Genomic DNA, 24,963 nt, shown 5'->3' with positions numbered 1-24,963 from the left:
TTTCCCCTTATTTTTTCAGATACTTAAAGCTTCAAAAGAAAGTCCCTACATCAGGAGGACCAGCCCTAACCATACGCTACAAAGGGGAGAGCAGATGGTTGTAATAGATCTTATGACATAATTTCTGAGCAGTTCAGGGTTTGGGGAGCAAACACTAAGATATTGTAAATGGGTTGTAGCCAACTGTCATTTTAGTAAGCGCTTTTTTTTAACACTTGGATGTTTAATTTACATTCCTGTCTGATATTTTTTTTTTTTCTGGGGGGAGAGGGTCAAGTTTAGTGAATTCACTAGTTTTATTGTTCTTCTGTGTTCATGACAGAGTTGTGACTTTGAACTACATTTCATATGTGCTGTTCATACAATTGTTAATATTCTATTTATAAAGTAGCAGCAAGTACATTTTTTCAGATTTTAATATATATCTTTTGTTGTGGATTCATACAGTGTGTACAGAGCAGTTTGATGAAACATAATATGAATTTTTAAATGCTTGATAACTGCTGGTATAGCATACAGACTAAATGCATTTTATTGGAAACACTAATCAGGCACACTATGCTGTGAAGTTTTTGACTTGTATCTCTTTGCACTGACGTTATGTCAACAGATACACTACGTGATTTTCAAGTGATTGAAAATAGTCTAACAATATACAAACTGTGTATGTTTAATTCACAGTAGTAAAAGGGCAGATTACTAAATCACTTTTTTTCAGAAATCTTTAGTGTGTGCATTAAAACTTTTTATTTATGTACATTTGGTTTTGAGGCAAAATTTTCTGGAAACTACACAATAGCCCAGCAGGTAGTCAGTGTAAATTGAAACAAAGCAGAATCACCAGAATCAGGCTGATTTCAGGACAATTATGATACTTATTCTACCAATATAATGATTTTTAAAGCTGGATTTAGGAAACTGTATTCAGTGAACTACTAAAAAAAAAAAAAGTTAAATTTGCATAAATACTGAATTTGTAAATCTAAATAAATAAATTCAACCTTAGGAAAAATAGGATATCAAAATTTAAAACCTACAATTGTAAATGCTCTTGTAAACGGTACACGACTGAGTGATTTAGAATTTTAATTCTAGAGGTGTACTCTTTACCTGTTCCATGCTGCTGTTCCACAATTACAAAGACACACTTTATTCTTTGGCATTTTGCATGTGCTCCTTTTTGGCTCAGGAATAATTGCTGTGGTTTTAAAAAAATTGCTAAGTCTAATGTGAGAGCTTGGAAGAAACAAATGTTTAAAATCAATTTGTAACGCTAACAGCGGTTGCCTTTTGGTTGACAGGGAGATTTTAAATTTCTGTAACACGTCATTTGAAGTCAGGTTTTCAGTTGCTTACAATTCTAGATAAAGGGACGTCATATACTCTGGCTTTTTTTTTTTGTGGGGGACTTCAGTAGGACTTCACAAATGAGTGTTACATATGATTAATAAACATAGAAGATGTTAAAAGTGATCTGTTGAGACTTTCAAGAAAGCAATAATACTCTTAGACTGTGATGTGGTTTGGGATGGGATATACTCATAAATTTACCTGTGATTGTGAATTGCAGAGCAATAATTTTTACAAAGCCATATTTTGTGATGAAGTTTGGGAATAATTTTAGAACGGTGAATGGAGGACTTTTTATATAACAGTGGCAGCCTACTTGTAGACTAACAGGACTGTGAGAGTATATTATGCTGTGATCAAATTTCAAGTATTTTGTAACTGGGTATGTGATTTTTATGTGCTTCATGTTTACAAAAATATGCCAGGCTGGGCAAGGTCAAGAGGACTATTAAGAAAAATGTATATTTCATCTGTTTTAATGTTTGGCTGCAATAAAACACAGAAGAATATATTTGTCTTTCTAGTGTCATTATTTTTTTCAAAGTGCAGTATATGTTAACTGTGGGGGATAAATATTTGCCTCAGCTACTAACTAATCTTATTAATTTCCAAGTTAATTATTTGAATTTTTAAAAATACATTTGAAAGTAAAATCTACAAAGAGGAGGAAATCTAGTAAGCAGAAGTAAATTTTATTTTTAGGTGGTAGTATGTGATAGAAATATGCGTTACTCTAAGCTCTGTCTTTTATTATTGTTTTATGTGTTGTCTTTTGGACTATTAGCTACTAGGCAACTAATTTGGCCTCAATTTTGCTCACTACATGTAATTTATATTTGTAACTTAAAATGGATAAGAAATTACTCTGACTTCCTGGACATATCTTGCCTTTGTTAAAGATACCTACTAGTCATGGAAAATATTCTATTTTATGATCCGTAATCTAAATTAAAAGTCTAAGAAAGGTGTGTTGTGTCTATTCAGTTCTGTGCTTCAAAAGAAACTTCCCTGAATTTTTAAGACTTTAAACAGTTCCGTATTTCAATAGTAAAATATAGTTGAATAAAGAACTGTAATTAAAAAAATAAGTCCCCAAAAGAACATCTTTATATTTCCCACATTGCTACATTTCTTCTTGTCATAATCTCAATGAACGTACAGAATCTTGGATCCAGTTGCTGTTTTGGAAATCTCAAGAAGACATACCGATAAGGAAAGCAAAATGTAAATAAAAGCAGGATACCAGAATACAATTTTAATATTGAACATTTACATTTTAAGTGACTTTTTCACATTCTCAGTAACTGAAAATATATCATAACCCAGTTGTTTCTAAGAAGTAAAGAAAATTGATGATTGGCTTTTTAAAAGATACTGAAAAGTTCATGTATTTACTGAAAGTCATAATGCCGTTTCTAGTGCTTAAAAATTATATATGTGTAAGTTCCACTATATTATACAGTTATTCTGTTAATTGGCTTACATGTAATGACTACAAGATATGAAATACATTTTAGTTGTGACTTGGGTTATTGTTTCACATTCATTCACAAAAATCTAGACTTATTGCAATGTGAAAAATAAATTGATTCTATGTGGTAGAAACTTTCTTGGGAGTACCTGGCACATACTATGACACTATGATAGTAGCTCTAATCTAGAGAGACTGTTTAAAACAGTTTTGTCTGTAATTTTTATCTACACTTGTCTTGATCAAAACAGAGAATTTGAGTTAAGGATGAGAGTGATTTGAAGAGCTACCAACAAATTTTCAGTTTGGGCTATGACTCGTTTAAGTTGATGACTAAATAGTCTGGAGATTAACTGTTGTATCCGTGTCTTTGAGATAGACCATGTTTTTAAACCTTTGTCAGAAATGGCGTAATTGAAGCCATTTGTACCATCAAAATAAGGAAGAGATCAGTGTGGAGAGAACAAAGCAATATGTGCTGTAGCTGATGCTGAAACAAATTCTTGGTTCAGCATGGTGAGAACTGAGAAACAAGATGTTCAGAACTAATAAGATCACATTTTGTTGAATTTCAAAAGCAGCTACCTAAAAGGAGAATCTGGAGTACAAAAAGATCATTGTAGAGACTTTATTGAAACTGATGACAGCTAATTTAGCAGAATACAGATCGGAAGAAATCTAGGAGAATTTGGAGAAATGATCCTGATACATAAATAGAGACAACAATACCTAATATATTGTGTGAGCTTCAGTAATATAGAAGTGGTCAAGAAATGGGAGACGGGAGCAGGTTTTAGAGTGATATGCTCATACCTTGTTCTTGCTGTGATATAACAGAACTTACAGAAATAATGGAAATGTCAGAGATGGGCAGAAGAGGGTCACTGAGTATCCTAGAGGGAATAAGAGATAAGAGGTCAGGTGGGAATATTAGGGTTGCTGATAAGGGAAAAGATACCCCCTGGTAAACTGGGTGGTTAAGTAGCATGATCTATCATGGTTTATTATCCTGTAATGTGTTTATCCTAAGTGCTTTGAGTTGGTAAAATAATAGAAGTATGAATATATAAACTATTCTCTCTCATCTGGAGCTGTGTTATTGCTCTTTTTAAAATACACTATTTCTGATGGCATACTGACAGGTGGATACATCTCATTTCTTGTCGTGTGTGTTAAAAAAAAAAAAACATTTTTTAGCAAGTCCTGAACAATACTTTCATTAATATCCTATTAGAGTGATAATATCCTCCCAGTTATTCCATAGTATGTAACTGGTTTTTTTCCATTTCTTTCAATTTAATTGACTCTCTGGATTTCATGATGTAATTGAAGAAGTGAATGACTTTCAAAGTCACCGTATTTAATTTCTCGTATCAAATCAAGTTAATCCTCATTATGCCTTGTGCTGAATGTAAAATTAAGGTGTACTGTATGCACATCCAGGAGTAGCAGTTGCCTGCCTATAGTAAAGGGGATGGACAGGAATTTCCTCGAAGACAGGGAAGAAGTAAAAAGTTAACTGAACTCTCTTTGTATTATTCTCTATGAAGTTTATTGGGAAGAAATCAAAAGCAATGATAATATCAGAATTCTACGGCAAGACACTTTAAATATTATAGAGTATAATAGGATTGAAAAGTGGTAGGAATACAGTAAAAGAAGAAAAGAAAAACTTGTTTCTGAATGTACTTTCTAGATGCATGATTTTGATACAAGTATTTGTATGGTTTTTGCTACAGTAGTGCTTAGTTAACATTTGCTCGTGCATTCAGCTGTTCACAAAACATTTGGTTTAAATTATTTTAAATGTTAAAAAGTAAGTCAAGAGCTTCCAAGTGCTGAAGTCATTTCTGAATAAGGCTTAGGTTCCCAATTTGTATGAATGTTTTTTACTTTTTAATCAAATATAAATATACAAAGATAGCATTCGCATATTCCCAAGAGTTTTTAATTAATGAAATTTTTTTAACAAAATAGCTTATATTGCAGTGTGTTTCACTTAAATCTTCCAACTGTCTAAAGTGGAAAGTTTATGAAATATTTTGTGAAAGAAACGATTATGCAATATTTGAAGCATCTGCAGAGAAAGACCACCTATGTAACCATAGTCCAGACATTAAACTATGCTTGCTTTTTAAAATAAAATTAAAGAAGAAACAAGTCCAGTTAGCACAATCATATTTTGAGTCTAAACTATAATTTTAATTTTAACTTTCTTACCCTAAATTGTTAACATAAATTCACTTCAATGGAATTATATTTTTAATATTCTAGGAAAAGGTGGAAAAGAGACTGAACAAGACAAAACAGAAAAAGGTAAGTCTAAAAGTAACATTCTACCCTTCTGGGATTTGAAAGTGCATTTTCTGGGAGAACTGATTTAAATTAGGTTAAATAGTAGTGATGCTTAGTTTTTGTATACCTTACACAGATAAGTTGGAGTTGAGTAAATGTGCAGTGTGCATCTGGTTTTGTAAGTAAACAGTCAAAAACCTGACAGTAATTCATTCCCCTCTTACACAGTTGCAGGCTGCTGTTAAAAACTTCCGCTGTTTCGGAACTAAAAAGCTTCAATGTCCTGCTCCCCGTGTGACGTTGCAGGGGTCGTAGCGTCACCATGCAATTTGGACATCTCAGTGTGAGAGGCAGCCGGGGCTGTCCGGACCTGCAAGCCCTGTTCAGTGCCATGAGCTGCCCTTAGCTGGGAGCAGGATAGCTGGGCTTGTGCAGCACCTGGTGGACCTCGTGTGGCCTGAGGGGAATAGAAGCCACCTATGGATAACAGCACTTAATAGCTCTGGTGTACTGTCACATAACTTGAGTTTTACCTGCATTACTGGTTGATAAATTGTAGGTCTAAACAGATGCAGCTGTGGTGTAGGGCAGTTATATCCATTCTCACTCACAAAACATTGTCTGGGAGAATTTGTAGATGCTTTACGAAAACAGCAGGTAGCACTGAAATCAGTCCCCTTCAGCTCAGTGGTACCCAGTACGGGTTAGGTAAGAACATACAGAGGCAGGTTTGGTGGAAGAGTGAGTGGTGCTGAGTACCGTGAGTCTTCCTGCACTGACATTGCTGTCGGCCATGTGCATTCCCTATCGCTGCTTTGCACAGCCTGTGTCATTCAGATCAAGTTTTGTGTCTCTCCCTGGCTATATCATTTCAACTGACCACAGACAAAAACCTCAGGGTCTGTGTGCGCATCCTTTTCACTCAGGTAGGGCCTAGTGCCTGCCGTGGGTAGCCCCTCTTTTACTTCTATGGGGAGGTAAAGGGAGTCAGTGACTCTGCTGGTGTCCTTTTTCATCCTCCTCCTGCTCCTTTTTCATTCTTTTCTCATTTTTTCTGTGTCTGTTGTATTTGAGTACTTAGTAATACTACCATGTTCTTTTGATGGTGTGTTTGTGTGTTTTGTGTATTTGCATTTTAAATACAGACTTCTGGCAAGCCATATAAACATTATATTGAAATATTAAATATGCCGAATGCAAGCATTGCATTTGAAAAAGAAACATACCATCAGCTGGTTTACTTGGGAAGCAGTGCAGTTTCCCATTTCCAATCCCCATTTCCAATTACAGAAGGCTAGGTTTGGTGGCAGGAAATACCTTACCACAGTTGATAGTAGGAAAAAAAAAAAAAGAAAACATTGTACCAGCTTCATTACCTGCTAGAACAGTAGAATAATTAGACATGTAATAGCTGTCCAGTATGGGTAAGAAGCATTCACTAGTAAAAAAATAAAAAAATAAAAAAATTATAATAATAATAATTTTGGGGGTGGGGGGTTTTAACTTTTTTTGCTTGCTTTTTTAATAGGACTAAGAACAGAACAGCTATCAAACTTAATCACATGCTTAGTTTAAACATAGTTGTAAAAGTTGTTGAAATACAGGAATTGTGTGGTTCCTCTACAGACACAACAGCTTGAATGACAAGTAGCAACTTTTTAATAGATTTTTCTCACTTGATGCCCTTTAGAGCAGACAAAACCCAGATATCATTTTGCTATTGGTCTGTTAGGACTTTTGTTTCTATTATCTATCTGCCAAAGTAGATTTCCTGAAGGCAAGCAACATTACACATCCAAGGGAAAAAGTTTGGTTCTGCACTACTGAGTTGCAGAAAAATGAATATGGTGTAGTTACTTAACTAAACATCTTAAAAAAAAAAAAAAAAAAAAAGTATATTGTGAGGGAACTGATACTTTTAGGTTAAGTATGCCTGACAAGGAAGAAAGATCCATTATCCAGAACGAGGAATTGATACTTATTTGTTGCTATCTTAGAGATAAATGTTTGTTTTTCTAGGCTTTCTTCCAGCAGAACTTAATAGATATTTAAAATCAACTTCTAATGTCTGTGTTAACTGAAGCTTCTCTGGAAACTCCTCTAAAGAAACAAGCAACAAACCAAACAAAAACTCATGTAGTGTACTATTACTTTAAGTTATCCCTGTTACATGCATAAGAATGCGATCAGACGTTATATTTTGTCAAGGAATTGAAAGGGCCCGTGTGTCTGAAAAATAATTCTTTAAAACATTTCACAGGTACTACAACTCAGGGCATATGTACCATATCCATAGGACATCCTTCCATATGTCTTTTTAGTTGTATTTGATCACATAGGCTGGCAAAAATTAAATTTAAGGAGCTTCAGTTTTCTGCTTTGGCTTGTATTGGCATGTATTGATACACGATATCAAAACTGGAACAGTTGTTTTCTGTGGTGGAACTGTTTCTTTCATACACTGAACATCAGTGTATGTAATTATAATTTTCACTTTTCAAAACTGATGAAACATAAAAGTGAAAATGAATGCCGTCTGGTTGGAGCACCAAGCTGTTTTACATCAGGGACAGAGTATACATAAGCCAGGCTTAAGACAATGTCATTCCACAAGCAGCCCTGCACGTGTCATTCTGATACCAGGGTTAACATTCAGTTCAGTTTACTCTAGGTTAAACCTTCGAACAGGATAAGTAGGATTCCATTGATACCAGTAGAAATCTAACCTGTATGACTTGTAGAGTATAAGGTGCTATTCTTCTGGCTAAATGTAAGTTTTTGCTGTAGAGTAAGACGAATTATACCCTAAACTCCATTAACAACCTGAACCACAGCTTCACTGGCTGTACATTTAACTCGCACATTTAACTCACCTCCAGCATTGTCACTTCAGGCTAGGTGAGCTGAGTTCCGTACGTGCAAGCTCTGTTTTTAAGAGAGCTCTATTTACTTACTTACTTAGATATTTAATTATAGCCTACATTAAATATAAGCTGTTGGCAGGATGTTGCGCTTGATAGAAGTGCAGTTCTCAAAGTCCAAAAGTGCTGCAAACACTATGTTGAACTAAATTTGTAAGACACTAGAGTATTAGTGTGTACTTTTGTACGGAAAATCAATAAAAAAAATCTGGCCTTGTCAAAGGGATGCTTGATTCTAGCCTTTGAATGAAGCCAAAAGACTTTATGGTGAAAGGGCGAAGAGAATGGTGAAAACACATGCCAAAAATAAAATTATCATTCTGCAATTGTTTCTTATGATCAACATTAAGTAACCAACAGTAATTTCAGACAGAAGACCCTGTAGAATACTTTTTACTGCAAGGGAAATTGTTCTGGAATAACTGCAGCTAAAGATTTATTATAGTCATTAGATTTCATGGCTTTATTAGTCCCTAAAATGCCTCATTTTTTTAATGGTCTGATTGCTTCCCCAGATAAGTTGATTACAGAGGTTTTTCCTGTTCTACTAGCACGGTTTAGAGAGATCTTTTAATTATTGTAGTGCTACTGTCTTTAAATTGTCTAGATGCAGTTACTGGGTTTTATACCTTCCAAGTTTTCTTTTATAGAAGCCCATAAAACAAGGGGATCACTTTTGCTATCTGTAACTCACCTAATGAGCTTCCCAAGCAACAGAACAATGGCAGAAGTTTTTCATCATCATCAAATTCTCATTCCAGTGCCCACTGAGAGACAGCACAACTGCAAAAACTAATTTGTCTAATGATATGGGCCAAGCATGAGGAAGACAACTGTGTAAGCAAATTTTGAATTTTAGGTAAAAGCAATGGGCCTATTAATATATATATGTATGTTTTTCAGCCCATAACTAAAAAATTTGAAACTTGGACTGGGAAGGGAGGAGTATCTGGGGGGAGAGGACAGGGATTAGTAAAACAGGTCACAAAAATCATTGAAAAACTTTGGTAGGGCATGACAATCCGTATGTATTTACCATTTCCTTGTGAGGTGCCCATTCACAAGTTACCAAGAGAGTTATTACAAAATTCATATTACAGCAGGGATAGGAGTTTGTTTAGGAAAGAAAACCTTGCCTTCTCTGGAAATAGCTTTCTCAGATTTTGAAAATTTAAGATGGTGAAATGGCATAAGTAGCCTTTGCTACGAACGACTGTGTGACTGCGTTACATGGAAGGGTTTTAATTTCAGATTATATTTAGCATTGACATCCCCCACATATCTGTTTTTGCCAATGTGGGAAAGAAATAAGGAAATATCATTATATAGTTATAACTATAGAGGTTGTAAATTTTTATTTAAAAGTTTATAAAGTTGTAAACAAAGCTTAGCCACTGGTATACATACGACATACCATCTATGCAGCAGGGTTATTCTGGTGCAGTTTTCAGTTGCAAAACTGGGGACAGCGTGTCCTCAAGATGGGAGTGAAAACCATGGTTTATCTTGAGTCCTTAGACCTTAAGAAGTTGTTTAACTACAGAGTCCTAGCTGCTTTCTGTTTCATGTGCCAACAGTAGCAGATGCGACATGGAGGAAGCCACTGGGAATCCCCCTTGAACACTACATGTTCAAGAAACACTACAATGACAATAGGAAAATAATAATAAAATAATAAATCCAATGACAGCAACTAAAACCCACATATGAGGTGGTTTGTTAGATAGGAAGCAGAGTCTTTCTGTCCTTGTATTCTCTACCCACATCACTAGAGAAATTGTCTCACTGTTTCTGAGGAACTAGAACTTTAAGTAGAAGACAAATTTAAGAAGAAATGCTACTATGGGCACTCTTAATCACAGAGAAAGCTACTCTCTCTCTCCATTGACTATGGATCCTATGGCATCCATTTCCAAACCTTAGGGTAAGACAGTTTAGCCTATGTGGAAGACTCCCTTTTTCTCTCAGATCTAAGTTACACCACCCAAGGTGTCAGTAACCTTTTCCAGTGTTCAGGATAGGTCCCAGGTGCCGAGCTTCAGTGCAGCAGATAAGCCTGCCCTACCATTCTATCTCTTTCCCTAAGCTCTGAACAAAAGAAAGGGAGCACCGAAAGGGAAATAGTACTGAGAGCAAAAGAAGGGAAAGGGGCAGCAATAATGAGTGGAATACTGAGTGTGCTAGTCTCGGGTGAGATTTCTTCCCAGCCACTGTTTTACATCAGCTAACAAGCTCACTACTACTGTTTGTAGTGTCCTGTTCCCTGACATGTCTATCTTTTCAGAAAAAAATCACAGAATTATAAAATATCTCATCCTGACCTTTTTTTAGAAGGTACAGGAGTGAGAGATGATTTGTGTTAAGTATTTGAATGTAGCATACTGTTTTTTAAAGTAGAGATAACCACTATTTATTCTGGGATTTTTAATAGCAGCATGATATTATCTCCCACTTACTTGCAATATCTTTGCTCAGGAACAAAACTGTACATGTACCCTTTAATCAGAGGCTCAGAATAAGTCAGTAAGGTCAGACCAATTCATGTTACATGTTATGGTAGAGGTACCACATCCTTTAAATGATCTTTTCAGAGGGGGGAAAAAAAAAAACCTAGCTGAAGTCTTTACAGTGCGGACAATTAGAAATCCACTTAAAAGTAACTTGCTCTGTTAAATTCCACATGCATTGTGTACCTCCAGGATAAGAAAATGTATATATATTGAACGTGAAAGGTGATTATGATAATTTTTAATATTTTTGTCAAATTATGGCAAATAAAATATTAATCGTTTTGAGATGTCAGGCTGTTCTCTCACCAGTCAGGTCTGTGGAGAGGCCCCTGGTGGAGCAGGCTGTCCCCCTGCAGCCCATGGGTCCCACACAGAGCAGATCTCCACGCTGCAGCCCGTGGAGGAGCCCCCGGTGGAGCAGGTGGATGTGGCCTGGAGGAGGCTGCGGCCCATGGAGAGCCCCCGCAGGAGCAGGCCCCGGGCCACCCCCCCCCCCCATTCCTCTGCACTGCTTGGGAGGAGGAGGTGGAAAAGGGTGTTTGGGGGGAAGGTGTTTTTGGTTTGCTTTTAGTTTCTCACTTCTCTATCTTGTTAGTAATAGGTAAATAAATTACATTAATCTCCCTATGCTGAGTCTGTTTCACCTGTGATGATAATTGTTGAGCGATCTCCCTGTCCTTATCTCAACCCTTGAACCCTTTCCATCCTATTTTCTCCCCCTTTCCCTTTGAGGAGGGGGAGTGAGAGCAGTTGTGGTGGAGCTCAGCTGCTCAGCTGAGTAAAACCACCACACTCTGTGAATAAAATCAAAGTTGCAAAATTATATGTCTGATGTTATTTGTCTGGACAATTGCGGGAGAGGAAAAGATTAATCTGCTTCAGATGAAGGCTTACAGAACTTGATTTTTTTTATGTTATTGCTTTTTGTTTTGTTTTTCCCAGAGACAGTTAGTAATAGCACCTGTAATTGAGATTGCTTTCTGTCACAAGGCACTGTTTTTAATCATTTAGAACTTTTCTCAAGTTACATCATTGAGATGCAGTTTTCCATCCGGAAAGCTCATTTTGGAAATGCCTTTGTAAAAATTGATTTGGGAAAGTTTCAAGGAAATGATCCAGTAGCCTCACAAGATGATTTTTTTCACTGATTTCTTTGATTTTTTTTTCTGATTGTTAAAATGAAAAAAAAAATATTGCAGATGGTGTATGTTTTCTTTCCCCAAGAGTGTTTAGTATTAACTAAAAATGCTAGTTCACACATACACATGCCAGCTGATAGTCATCAATGAAGATACGTTTGATTTTGGTCACTAAATTTCATTATCCTAGTCCATTTGCTGCTACATCTACACCCGTATTTACATTATGCTGAACTCACTTTTCAGGCTCCATTGACTGCAATGACTAGGTTTCTACAGGTTATACTGCATAGAAAAACCTAAATTTAGTTGCCTAAATTTGAACCTGTCACTGTTGGTGACATCCTCAAGTAATAACTAAAGGAATGAAGTTTTTAGCTAGAGTGCAAAGAGTTATGTCATCAGGTACTGCTGCTGAGCTTGTATTGCTTCTTGCTCAGGATGTAAATTGTAGATATAATCGCAGTGCTGAATTACATGTAGAAACAGGTGAAGTGTTTCTTGCGAAGGGTTACTTATGTTCTAGTAGCACCTTTTGGTGTGGGGCACATACAGTACTATGTGACAGGAGAGATGCTTTGTCACTTACATTGATCTTTCCTTGGGTCACTCTTCTGGCTCCTTATAGCCCTAATTGTTTTTCTGAAGTATGCAGCTGAGACAGAACAGCAGTAGTACGGATGGTCGGTAACAGCTATCTGGGGCAATAGAGTTTAGGGGAAAAGACACAAAGACATTTGAAGAGCATGAGCAACATGCATTGTTCTTGCCTGCACAAATGTAAAAAGTTGCCCCGTGCCTTTACCCTAGACAACTAAACAAAATATCTTTAAACAATCCTTTGAAAGTGAGCGATTTGATCTCCTTTAATCATTTAGTTACGTTTTCCTTATTTTTCACTGGATGGCTTGTGGTCTTAGGGTACCTAGAAGTGCATTCATTATTTTTTGAAAGGTGTTTCTGTGTACTTTGTAGTAAAAGGCTATCACTGCTTTTGGTGATGACAAAATGCCTTTCAATTTAAAACATAAGCCATATCATACGTTTTTAGCTTTAATATGCCAAAATTGGTATATAAAGTATATATGTATTCATCATTCGATAACATCGCAAACTATTAAGTTTATCATTTCCAAAATATTTTCCATCTAATTATTGTTTTTTTGTTTGTTTTTGTTTTGTTTTGCCTCTTTTCCCTGTCTTAATACAGAAGGGAGATAATGGGATTGCTTGTCATCTCTGGCGATAGTTTATTCTCTATTAGGAAGAAGTAGCATGTGAGTTCTTGTGAGGTTTCTTCCTGTCTTGCTGGTTTAACAGCGGAAACTCTTTTCTTTGAGAGAGACTTCAGGAATCATATGACAGCAATCCTAGGTAGAAAGTGTATCCTTGTATCCAAGGCCGTTACTGAAAATCCTTAGCATTATTCTTGCAAGACCATAGTATGATATATAAAAGAATTATTACCACTTCAGTGCTCAACCAGATTTGGACTATCAGTCACCCTAGCAGTTGTGTGACTGTGCGTTTCTTCATATATATGGTGAAATGTGTAAGTCATGGGGAAAACTACTTTTTTTTTTCTCTGAAAACAGATAAGTTTACTTCTTTGTAACACCGGATTTAATATATTGGGTCACATCTGCTAAAAGTTTATTACATTAGAAGGAGGTGATGTATAATTTATTAAAATACCCCTGCAGGGAAATAACAGGCTATCTGTTTAATATAGAGGAATGCTTGATGGTTATACTGAAAGCTCCCAGGTGAATCCTTTAACATAGGAGTAGAAAGGGTAGAAGAAAATATTTGCTCATTATATAATGTTTGTTGTGTTATACTGGTGCCTAGCAGCTGAATAATATTTATGTTAACAGCTCCATTCCCGCTTTTCACATTGATCTCCTGCTGGTTTAGAGTTGATGTAAAATTGTACTGAAAATGGGAAAATAATGCTTCTCGGTAATGGAGGGTGACAAAAAGATTCTTCCAACGTGTCACTAAAATCGGACATGAGGGGAAAGAGGTCTTATTTCTTTTGCAAGAGACTTCTAAGAGTTTGCACTCACTTTGTCTCATCTCCTTGTACACTGAGGCATTGTGGAAATCACTGTCCTACAGGCAGTTCCTCAGTGAGTGGGAGAGCTTCTTTCCGTGTTTATGTTTGAGAAGTACCAAATGACTGTGTCTTTCCATGAATTCTGAAAGTTAAAAAGCTGACAAACAGCTGTCCTCTCTTACTGAATGCACAATTTCTGTGCAATGGTCTAGTTTTAGATAAAGATTTTGATTCATGCCATGGGAATTGACTTTTTAATGTTGTTTTGCATCATTTCTCGTATGTACAGCCTCATGCTTAGAGAACAGGAACTGAATGTTTGGTGGTGATGTGCAACTGGAAGCTCCCTAGACTGTACAGTCAGGGGAACTGGCATGTCTCAGTTTTCCTGCTAACAACAGATCACAGTTTCACTTAGGTTGGTTGAGCTCAAAATGCTAAAAAGCCCTTAGGGAGGTTTACTTTTATTGGCTTTTGGGGCCAATACTCCCAGGTGCACTCACAGATACTTTTGAGAAAGCCAGGCCTTAGAGTGAGCAATGGTTTCTCATTTCAGTAAAATGATGTGGAACATTTTTAGAATTTTTTTTTTTCTGGCCTAATGACATTGTCAGAAACTTCTGATCATACCTGTTAGATCATACTTGTGCTCAAGGAGATCATACCTGTGCTCAAGGTCCTGGGGTGGAGGAGATGAGAGCTGGTTCTGTGAGTTCTGTGGGATTCAAGGGGTATGAGCACTTGAAACAAAATAACGTTGTGCTCCTTAGTTGTTGTTATCTTTGGCTGCATGAAAATGCAATAAATCTGTCACTTTTTTTTCAAGTGGTTAATATTAAAGTAAGAAATGGCAGCCACAGTCTGAAATGCATTTCTACTACATTGTCTGTGGAATGAACAGAAGACATGAAAATCATCTGTATTATCTCAATTGGTAGTACGTACTATACTAAGTAACAGTGCATTTCACTCAATGCACATCTATGTTCGCTAGCACAGAGTTCTAATATACTTATTTCAGTGTACATTTGGAAGGTACTTTCCAGAAATTTTGTTTGGAAAAAGGAAAAAGTAAAGTAAAATCTCTTCAGTCAATTTGATTCCATGATAACTGCATTCCTTAAGTACGTTATTCTGTGCCTTAGTACAAATGCTTGATTTCAGAGTCATTCAGTACAATGAAATGCTGAAGCGTTTAGGGGAGGAAAATGAGTGCTTTAAAGCATACTATTTGATGGTTTATTCTGAAAAAGGCGTAAACTCCTATATTTCATTTTTTCTTTCTTACCTTCTTGGTAGCTAATGCCTTGGAAATTTACAGCCGCTTCTGTTATAACAAGGATCAACAAGGACATAACAATCCTAATGCAGTGCTCCTTTAGCACCTTTCCTTTATAGATCCTAAAACATTTTTATATTTAAAGCTTCATACAAACTTTGTTAATAAGTAAATGAAATTTAGTAGGATTACACCAACCTTTCTTTAATTCTTTTTCACCTACCTCTGAAAAACAAAAGTATCTAAACTGTTCTGCAGCATTGGTATGCGCAAATATAAAAGTCATGCAAGAAAAACTCTTTCAATGCAGAATTGTAACTTACATCCAAACTGAGCTCAGTGCACTAGAAGTCTTACATAAAAAGAACCAAAGGTGGTCATCGATTTTTTTTAATGTCATACAGAAGCAGTTCAGACTCATGAGTCTCTCTAATGTTTTGGTTGGGCTAGTATTTTTAGAGGTTTTTCTTTTTTTGTGTAGATGAAATGATTTGTCTGTTTAAAGCTCAGTGCAGGATCAGAGTCTTGTAGAGAAAGTGTCATTTACTGAATCATGAGCACAGCTTCCAGCAGCATGTGGTTGTTCTCGTCATCCCTGCGCCGTGCACCTGAAGACTTAGGAAGCAGAATAAAATGTCTAGTTTACAATACTTTGTAGTGGATATCCAAAATACTTGCATTACAGCAATATTATGATGTTAATCTATACAGTGTTTGGTTTTAGTTTCACATGTACTAGTTACGACATTCCCTGTTTAAACTCCTACATAGAAAATAATAATTTACTTCTTTTCATGCTGTTAATGACATTTTTCAGAGGAGAAAAAAACAAAACAGCAATGCATAATTTAAACAAAAATACGTGCTACTAGTTAATAGGTAAATAAATATATTTATATATATATATATATATAGGCACAACTTTACAAATGATTAACATGTCCTGATAATGGTATTTTTTGCAACACCATACAAATGTGGAAAAATAACATAGTTTTCTGTTCTTCCATGTCAAACAACCATTTGGAAAAATCTTGACTGTATAAGATGACAAATACTTATTCAAAAACTTGACTGCAAAGTTATTCAGTCTGAATGACTGATGATTACTTTTTCATACAGGATTTTGTGATTGTAATAAGTAAGAAATCAATTTCTTTTCAGTGTGTTTCGAAACTGCCTCATTTGAAGACATGTACTTACAGTACTAGTCTCTAGTTAAAGCTACTCCAAATAATTGCTGTGGAATATGAAAGAAGTAATGAACTGTGTATTTTTAAATTTCTTCTAGCTAAAAAGAAAAAGAAGCCAAAACTCTTGAACAAGTTTGATAAGACCATTAAAGCTGAACTAGATGCTGCAGAAAAATTACGTAAGAAAGTAAGTTTTGAATGTTTTATTCAGGCTGTAAATAGTGAACATAAATGAATAAAAGTTAGCTTAGAAAAATGGAGAATTATTTTTAGATTACTTTTTGTGAAATTAACTTTTAAAAATTAAATGTTTAGTGCATGGTTGTGCTCCAAGTTTAATTTCTGTTGGATAGTTTTCTTTTCTAAATTGTGTCTGTCCATTCATGTGTTTGCACTCACTTCTTTGATTATATGAATTCAGCAAAAGTGATTAAGTTAATCACATGGAGCAGGGCTAGATCTGTCCTATCGCTGTCCATTTCAGTACTGAAGTGTACTGTTATCAGAACACTTAGATAACATAAGCATGTTAATATGGATCTTTCAGTATGAATTAATGTGCTTCATGAGTATTAGGTGAAAACCTTTGTATTATGTGTTGTTTCTGCTGGAGTTACCGCATGCATCCTAGCAGTGTCTCTGCTGCCACACAAAAGCATAGAGCATGAAGCAGATGTTCCTGCTTCTCACCGGTGGCAATAAGACCTTAACATCAGTCAATCAATTTTGGTAGTTTTAAATTTAATAACTTGACAATGAAAAACAAAAAAAAGCATGTGGAGAACAACTGCAGGTCTTAGTTCTACCCTGAATTTGAGATGACTGAACAATGAGAAACTCCACCTATAGCACAGTACAGTAAAAAAAAAAAAAAAAAGGAAGCCATGCAGCCCCGCAGGGGCTGTAAGTCTATGGTGGGGCTACTATTCAGAGAGAACTAGCCTCAGGCTGCTTCTACTGCTGCTCTTCACTGGGAACCTTGTTTACATGTTGGAATACAAAAATGAAAAGCATTTACATGCTTATTGTTACTTAGACAATTAGTTGACCAAAGGCATGACAGAAAATTCTGATGAGCCTATGGTATCAGTTAGCTGAGTGTTTTCCCGTATTTGTCTCATGGTGAGATGCAAACAATCACACTTTGTCTTGTATGCAGCAGGATACATTTAATAACAAATCAGACATATGTGCTATTTGAAGATAGTAGGACAGTTGTGTATAATAATCCACTCATATTTATAAAGCTGTAAGATTTGGATGCAGCAGCAAGATCTGATGCCAAATTTTGCCGGCAGTTGCTATTTAACAGTGCAGCTGGTTCTTCTCAACTTCCATCCTTGCTTGCTAGTCAGCACCATTCGTGAGAATGGCTGCAGACTTTGTGTGGGACAGGGAAGAGATACAGAGCACATGCGAAGTCCCAAGGGACGTACTTGCTCAAAACATTGAGCGGAAACATCCATACAGCACGGATGGTTCTATCTCATTTCCCATAGAACCACAGTTACAAAACAGCTGGTCATATGAGGTATGCAGAGATGAAATTTCTACCTATGTATAGAACTTTCTTTTTATTCTGTACGTTAAATTCAATTTGGATTCTGTTGTTATCCATATAATCTCTACTCTATGTTTTAGTGTAGATAGGTTATTGTCTTCTCAACATTCTTTGCAGTCAGCAAAGGGAACGTGAGTAAAGTAAAACAAAAATTACTAGCTTTGACCATGGTAATTGAATATTATTGCTTTGGAAGTAATGGCAGTGATTTGTTTTAAACAAGGCAATCCCAACAAAAATGTGAGTGAAAACTGTTGATTCTTAGTCTTTATTTTTTTTTTAACTTGGAAAAACTAATCTGTTATTAGGCTATGCATCCTTCAGCATTTTAATTAGATACAAATGCTGATAAAATTCTCTACCTTCCAGGGAAAAACTGAAGAAGCTCTAAGGGCCTTTGAAGCACTGGTGAATCAATATCCAGAAAGCCCTCGAGCAAGATATGGAAAAGCACAGGTACGTAAATAAACAAATTACAAGCCATAAATGTTTTAAAACAAGCAAACATTAAACCTTTTTTTTTTTTTAACAATAGAGCTCTAGACCCCAGACTTTGTTTATAATTTCATAGACATTTCCTAAGGGAAAAAAAACGTACATGATCAGTCAAATTGCATCTGTTTCAGTCCTCTGTCCTTCCCCAGTTACTTCAGAAGGTTTTGTTTAACTTTACTGGGAAGTATAATCAATAACACAAAAATAAGATACATTCTGTAAATGTCATGATAACTGTCTGGTGAATGGTAAGAGAGAAATCCCAGCTAATGTCCCACTGCAGGAACAACGGGCATAACTTCGTTGTCAACAGTCCAAACTGCTCTGGACTAAATGCTGCTTTTTCATTAATGGGAATAGTGAAGGGGATTTGAAGTTATTATAGAGCGTGTTAAAGGATATATAAAGGATAAAGAATACAAGTTTATAGGCAAGGAGGCTAAATTAGCTTTTTATTGTTGAGGAAGTTCTGTTTCATGTTATGCCATCGTGTGTGTCCCCCTCGCCCCAAAGAACATTTTAAAAACAAAACAACAACAACAACAAAAAACATTGTAAAATAAGCTCTGTATTCATAACACTTTTTTTTTTTTTTGAGCCACGCTGGGATGGATGTCTTATTGGAGAATAATCATATTTTCATAAATAGCAGGATAATCCCAATGGAATATGTGTAATAAAAGACTGCTTGAACATGTTAATCAAGATGAGCTAAGTGAAACCCTCACAGTTGAAGGGAACTGTGCTGTTACACAATTAATGAGGCACTCGAACTGCAGTCACAACCAGTTTTCATTTGGTTAATAATAATCATGCTAAAACCAAGCCACAATTATCCAAAGAAACTGTTACACAAGCACTTGATACACAGTAGACCAAATACTTAAATACTCTGTGAGGGATCTGCTCAGCTATTTACTTGTTTAGTAGGAGACGACTTAGGTTTGTACATGTGTGGCAGCTTCATCCTGATGGCTAGCTAAACTCTGCCACAATGCTCTCTCACTCCACCTCCTCAAACAAACAGGGAGAGAAAATATGATGAAAAAGGGCTCATGAGTTGAGGTAATGTCAGTGAAATCACTCACCATTTACTATCACAGGCGAAACAGACTCAGTATAGGGAGATTAATATAGTTTGTTGCCTATTGCTAACAGGCTAGAGCATAGAGAAACTAAAAGCGAGCTAAAGATACCTTGTCCCCACCCACCCTCTTTGATGTCCTCTGCCTGAGCAGCACTGGGGTGTGGGCGCTCCGGTCAGTCCCTAACTCTTCATCTCCGCCACTCCTTCACAGTCACTCTCTGCCCCTGCTCCCCGTGGGGTCCCTCCCACGGGATGCCGTCCTTCCCGAACTGAGCCTGCGGGGGCTGCCCACAGGCAGCAGCTCCTCAAGAACTGCTCCCACACGGCTCCGTACCACGGGGTCCATCCCCCAGGAGCAAACTGCTCCAGCACGGGTCCCCCACGGGCGGCAGCTCCCCCCAGACCCCCTGCTCCTGCGTGGGCTCCTCTCCACGGGCTGCAGCTCCGGCCCGGGGCCTGCTCCTGCGGGGGCTCTCCATGGGCCGCAGCCTCCTCCAGGCCACATCCACCTGCTCCACCGGGGGCTCCTCCACGGGCTGCAGCGTGGAGATCTGCTCCGTGTGGGACCCATGGGCTGCAGGGGGACAGCCTGCTCCACCAGGGGCCTCTCCACAGGCCGCAGGGGAACTGCTGCTGCCTGCCTGGAGCACCTCCTGCCCTGCTGCTGCACTGACCTGGGGGTCTGCAGGGCTGCTTCTCACTCCTCACTCTCCCAACTGCTTGATTTTTTTTATTATTTATATATTTTTTTCCCTTTCCTTAGATTTGCTCTCCCAGCGGCCCAACCAGCATTGCTCCCTGGCTCAGGTCTGGCAGTGGCAGGTCTCTTTTGGAGCCGGCTGGAGCTGGCTCTGATCTGCCATGGGGCAGCTGCTGGGCTCTGCTCACAGAGGTCACCCCTGCAGCCCCCCTGCTATCAAAACCTTGCCCTGTAAACTAAATACGATATGTAATGGACTTAACTCTGTTTTTACTTTTATTAGTATATCTTTTTTATGAATCTACTCATTATATCTAAGAGAATATATTTCCTGTCTCTTCTTAAGCTCTTTGCTCTCTGTGAGGAGGACTTAGCATTGAAGCCAACTTTTTCTCCTTGAGAATTCTCCCCAGTGACACAACTTCATTTGTCCCTTTATAACAGTTGTCACCATCTACCACTTCAGTAATGCTTAAAAAGACTTACAGATGAAGATCTGAAATCACAATTACCATAAACTTTTAGGGAATGTATAAAGACAACTATAAGTTAATTTCCATTTTCAGTAGTCTTTGTAGACTCATACAAGTCTTTTTACTGCATACTTGTATTGACATGACCAATGACAATCTTACTGAATCCAGTGTATGTAAGATGAAGCTGTTTCAAAAGAATGAGAAAATTATGTCCTTCACTGACAGATGAATTATTCTTAGGGTTTACATTGTAACATAGTATTACTTTTAAATACGTATTTATACCAATGCAAGACATTCAAATTTCTCTTTCATCACTAGCTAAAGGTAAAAACTGCAGGGAAGTATAACAAGAAAGCCCAGGAATTTAACACTTGTATGTACTTCCCCTTGTCTGTGAACCATGAACCAACATTATATGCTAATTTTATTGATTCTAAATATAATAAGGCACGAGGATTCATTTTTCTCCATGTCTTAATAACTTTAAAAGGCAACTGTTTTCCGCCCAAACCTGCGAAAGATTGCAGAATTAGAAGTGTTCTTCAGTACTTTGAGTACTTCCTGATTTGATTTCTGGACCTACACTTAGGCCAGATGGAAAATATTCTGCAGAAATAGTTAATATCTTTAGGGCTGAAAAGAACAATAGATAGATCTTAAGTCTCATAATGATTTTGTATTGGTGAATTGACATCTATATTGGTGAATTTAATCAGATTTTACAGTGACAATTTTTGCCTCTTCCTTATTTATCTTTTACTATTCTTTACCTTGCAATTCTCTCTCTCAAAAAAAAAAAAAAAGCAAATTTGCTACTGAACGTACATCAGAAAAATAAGTAACTTCAAAAAAAATTTAAGAGTTTATCTGTGAAACCAACTGATCAACTGTTGGCTGTGTAACAATATTGTTTAATATTCTCCATATTCAATTTCAAAATAGATTGCGGGGAAAAAAGTAATGGATAAAGTTCAAAAAGATTCCAGATATTAACTACTTATTAGAGCTAATACAGTTCAAGCTGTTTAAATAATGTGTGATTGATACAACAATGAATTGACAAATAAGAACTTCTATTCCTGCATCTACACCTTGCTGTGCTAATTGATTTAAAAAAGAACATAAGCCAATAAAAAGAGAATATTTAGGAAGAACAAGTTGAACACATGAAAATACATGCTTTAGAATAACAAATGCAAAATAATGCATTAAAAATTTACAGTTTGAGATATAGTCTCATTTTTTTCAATTGTGGAAATAAATTATAAAAATGACATTCCACAGGTGAAATAAGTAGTAGCTCCCTTTGGCATCACTGAAGCTGTAATTTCACCGTAGAAATCCGATGTGTCTTTTGGTCTGCTCCTGAACTTGATAAACAAATTTAAGTTCTGAAAGAGTTATGTGGTAGATATTATATCAACATATGCAAGACTAAAGCAAATTCCTAGTTATTATATAAGAAAATTATTATATAAGTTTCTATTATATAAGAAAAAGTGTAAATGAATTTGTGTCAGAATATATGAAAAAGGTCGTTGGTGTGTTTTTTCTGTGTGCTACTGTCAGCACGAGACTTAGTATAGAAATAATCTGTAGGCAACAAATTACATTTCTTCCATATAATTAAAACTGATTGCTTCATTTATTTTCAAAAGCAGAAATTGTGACTTCTACAAATAGTAACCAAAAATGTGTGTGAATGTAAACACTGGGCATGATGGTGTATGTTTTAGGTGCAAATTTTCTTATGCTTTCAATCAGTTTGCAGGAAACAAGAATTAGCCGTGCTTCTCATTTACTTTATCACAAAGCTCACCCAAATGAGTTTTCCATTGTTATGTCAAAAGTGGTATAGATTAAATAGAATTTTAAAATGATTCCCATAATCTAACAATTGCATAGTTTGTGTTTAAAGAAAACAAAATTCCTTTAAAAACAATAGATTATTATGTGTTCTAATAATAGTTTTGTGATTCTCTCTAGTCTGAAGATGACTTAGCTGAGAAAATGAGAAGTAATGAGATGCTGCAAAAAGCCATCAACACCTATGATGAAGTGGTTAGTCTGCCAAATGTCCCTTCAGATCTGATAAAACTGAGCTTGAAACGAGAAGCTGACAGGCAGCAATTTCTTGGTAAGATATAAGGATGGTGTAAAAATTGTGGAAGTTCTGTGAGCAAGACTTTCAGAAGATCACTAAGGATTTAAAAGTGCTAATTCCATTGGATTTTCAGTAGCTGTGTTTTCTAATCTCCTAAATGCTTATGAAAACTCTTTTTAAAATCTTTAAAAATTTGCTAGTGAACTAGTGTGTATAGCTTGTATGACAGCAGTGTCTGTAAACAGCAGTGTACTAGTTGTCATGAAAACCTATGATGGGAGGTGGTTAAATATACATATATCTTGACAGAGAAAGAAGAAAAAGTTCTTTTACTACTGAAGCAGAGGAAAATCACAGGGAAATTGATGACATACACAAAGTGAACATACCCAGGATAAACTTACAGTAACCATAGAGAAAAACAGAATTAAATTGGGGGATAATGTTTTAACTTACAAAGTTTTCCTTCTGTTGACAGTTTAGAAAACCTTGCTTTTCGAAGATGGTGTATAGATAATGTATAGTATAACCTAATGCATATGTGATAGACATACAACAATGTATTTAAGCAGTTTTATAAATATATTAAAAAAAAAAACTATGGATACTGTTAATATACTGTCAGGAAAATGTGTTTCTAAATCATACCTTTGCCATCAAGAATTTTAAATTTGTTATTGCACCTAACGTTATCTGTTTAATTAACTGAGTTTGCTCACTATAATTCTCAGACTGAATTATAAGTTGCAACAACTCTAACAGACTATTAGGTCATTAATTGTAAAGCATCCTGAATCTCCATAACCGATGTTTTTGATCCTATGTTTAAAAATGCAAGTATTGAAATAACCAGCCAATAGATTGCAAACAAACAAAACAACAACAAACCACCAATGTTTGGTCAATTAACACCAGTGGCTCAACAAAAACAGAGCAGAACTATATTTGTTAATTCAGGAAATTATTTACAGCAACCTTCTAAGGCACTAGATTGTCTCATGGGTGGCTTTTTACATGGGTTTCATCTGCATACCTTTTTTGCTTTTAGCAAAGCAGCTAACTTTGCCTACTGATACCTGCATTTCATGTTTTTCCTTAGCAGATCCTATTCTCACATCTCTTGTTTACATTGCAGTTTCCTCTAAAGAAAAATAGGAAAACTTGGTCCTGGCGATCACACAAGTGTTTTATCACAGTATCACTGATAAAAGCTCCAAAATACAAACCTATCAATGAATCTCTGTCAGAGACAAAGGGATGTCCAGCATGACCTCTTGAAATACCACTTTCTAATGTTTTTGAGCGTGTATGTTTTGAATGTCCAGCCATAGATTGAAAAGCCACATGTTAAGAAGTGGTTAATATTGAAATACCCAGTCAAAATGAGCTATATTTGAGGTGTGTTTGTCAGGGAGTGAAAATCTGAAGTTGGAACTCTAAAAATGAAGTAATGAAATGTAGTGAATACATCTGAAAGTTTAGATCTCGGTTCTGTGATGTGCCAGAAGTGCTGATCAGAACATAAAGCACAGCAGATTTCAGTGGGAGAAGAGTTCTGTTCCTATGTAGTGGGTTTTAGTATCAATTTATATTGATTTTGCTGTTCGTAATACCTCATCTAGGAAGCTGATGAATCATGTATTTAATTTTAAACATGTAAATCATGATTAATTTCAGTGTAATTGTCACATCATTTTAAAAAGTGTTTAATTACTTAAGTTAATTAAGACTGTTTGTTTTGATATGTTTACCTGGTTTTGTTGAGCACTTTGACATCTACATATGAAAGAGCAACCAAAGCTTAAATAATGTTACAGCTACACTGTGAACTGTTCTCCACTAGAGGCTACCATAACACTGCAGGATATGCATTCTGAGTGATTACCTAAAGTATTCCTTGTATGACTACATCCCGTGTGACAGCCAAGCAGCTGAATGTACTCCTATCTGCATAAGTCTTTTCTCAAGTTCTGCCTTGTGATCTCTAGTGAAAATGGAACATCTGGCACTGATTTGTGTTTTTCTAGATGTTGTGCATCTTACTACTGTTACTCATAACCATAGCTGTAATGAAGTCTTGTTCAATCAAATTAGGTCGCATGAGAAGTTCCCTGGTTACTCTACAGAAATTAGTTCATCTGTTTCCCAGTGATACATCATTCAAGAATGACCTTGGTGTTGGTTACCTCCTGATAGGAGACAACAGCAATGCCAAGAAAGTGTATGAAGAGGTGAGCTTCCATTTTAGCTAAGGAAAAAATGATGTACATTCATACGTTCTTTTTAAAGGTTGCCTGCTTTTAACTTCTTTAGTTGTGAA

The 24,963-nt window shown here is 36.3% G+C and overlaps 1 protein-coding gene across 10 annotated transcripts in view; it reads left to right on the top strand.

The window, feature by feature from the left end:
- Positions 1–24,963, top strand: part of ASPH (aspartate beta-hydroxylase) — a 115,164-nt gene that overhangs the window by 58,164 nt on the left and 32,037 nt on the right. For all 10 annotated transcript variants that reach the window (XM_080579418.1, XM_080579417.1, XM_080579416.1 and 7 more), the window contains 5 exons: positions 5,096–5,137; positions 16,316–16,404; positions 18,148–18,234; positions 22,526–22,676; positions 24,738–24,874. In XM_080579418.1, the coding sequence (XP_080435544.1) occupies positions 5,096–5,137; positions 16,316–16,404; positions 18,148–18,234; positions 22,526–22,676; positions 24,738–24,874 (506 nt within the window). The remainder of the gene's footprint in view (positions 1–5,095; positions 5,138–16,315; positions 16,405–18,147; positions 18,235–22,525; positions 22,677–24,737; positions 24,875–24,963) is intronic.

The sequence above is a fragment of the Anser brachyrhynchus genome (genome assembly GCF_964034855.1).
Source record: "Anser brachyrhynchus genome assembly, chromosome: 2".
NCBI classification, from domain to species: Eukaryota; Metazoa; Chordata; class Aves; order Anseriformes; family Anatidae; genus Anser; species Anser brachyrhynchus.
Note: the sequence above shows the minus strand (reverse complement) of the source record. Positions and strands in the feature narration are given on the sequence as shown.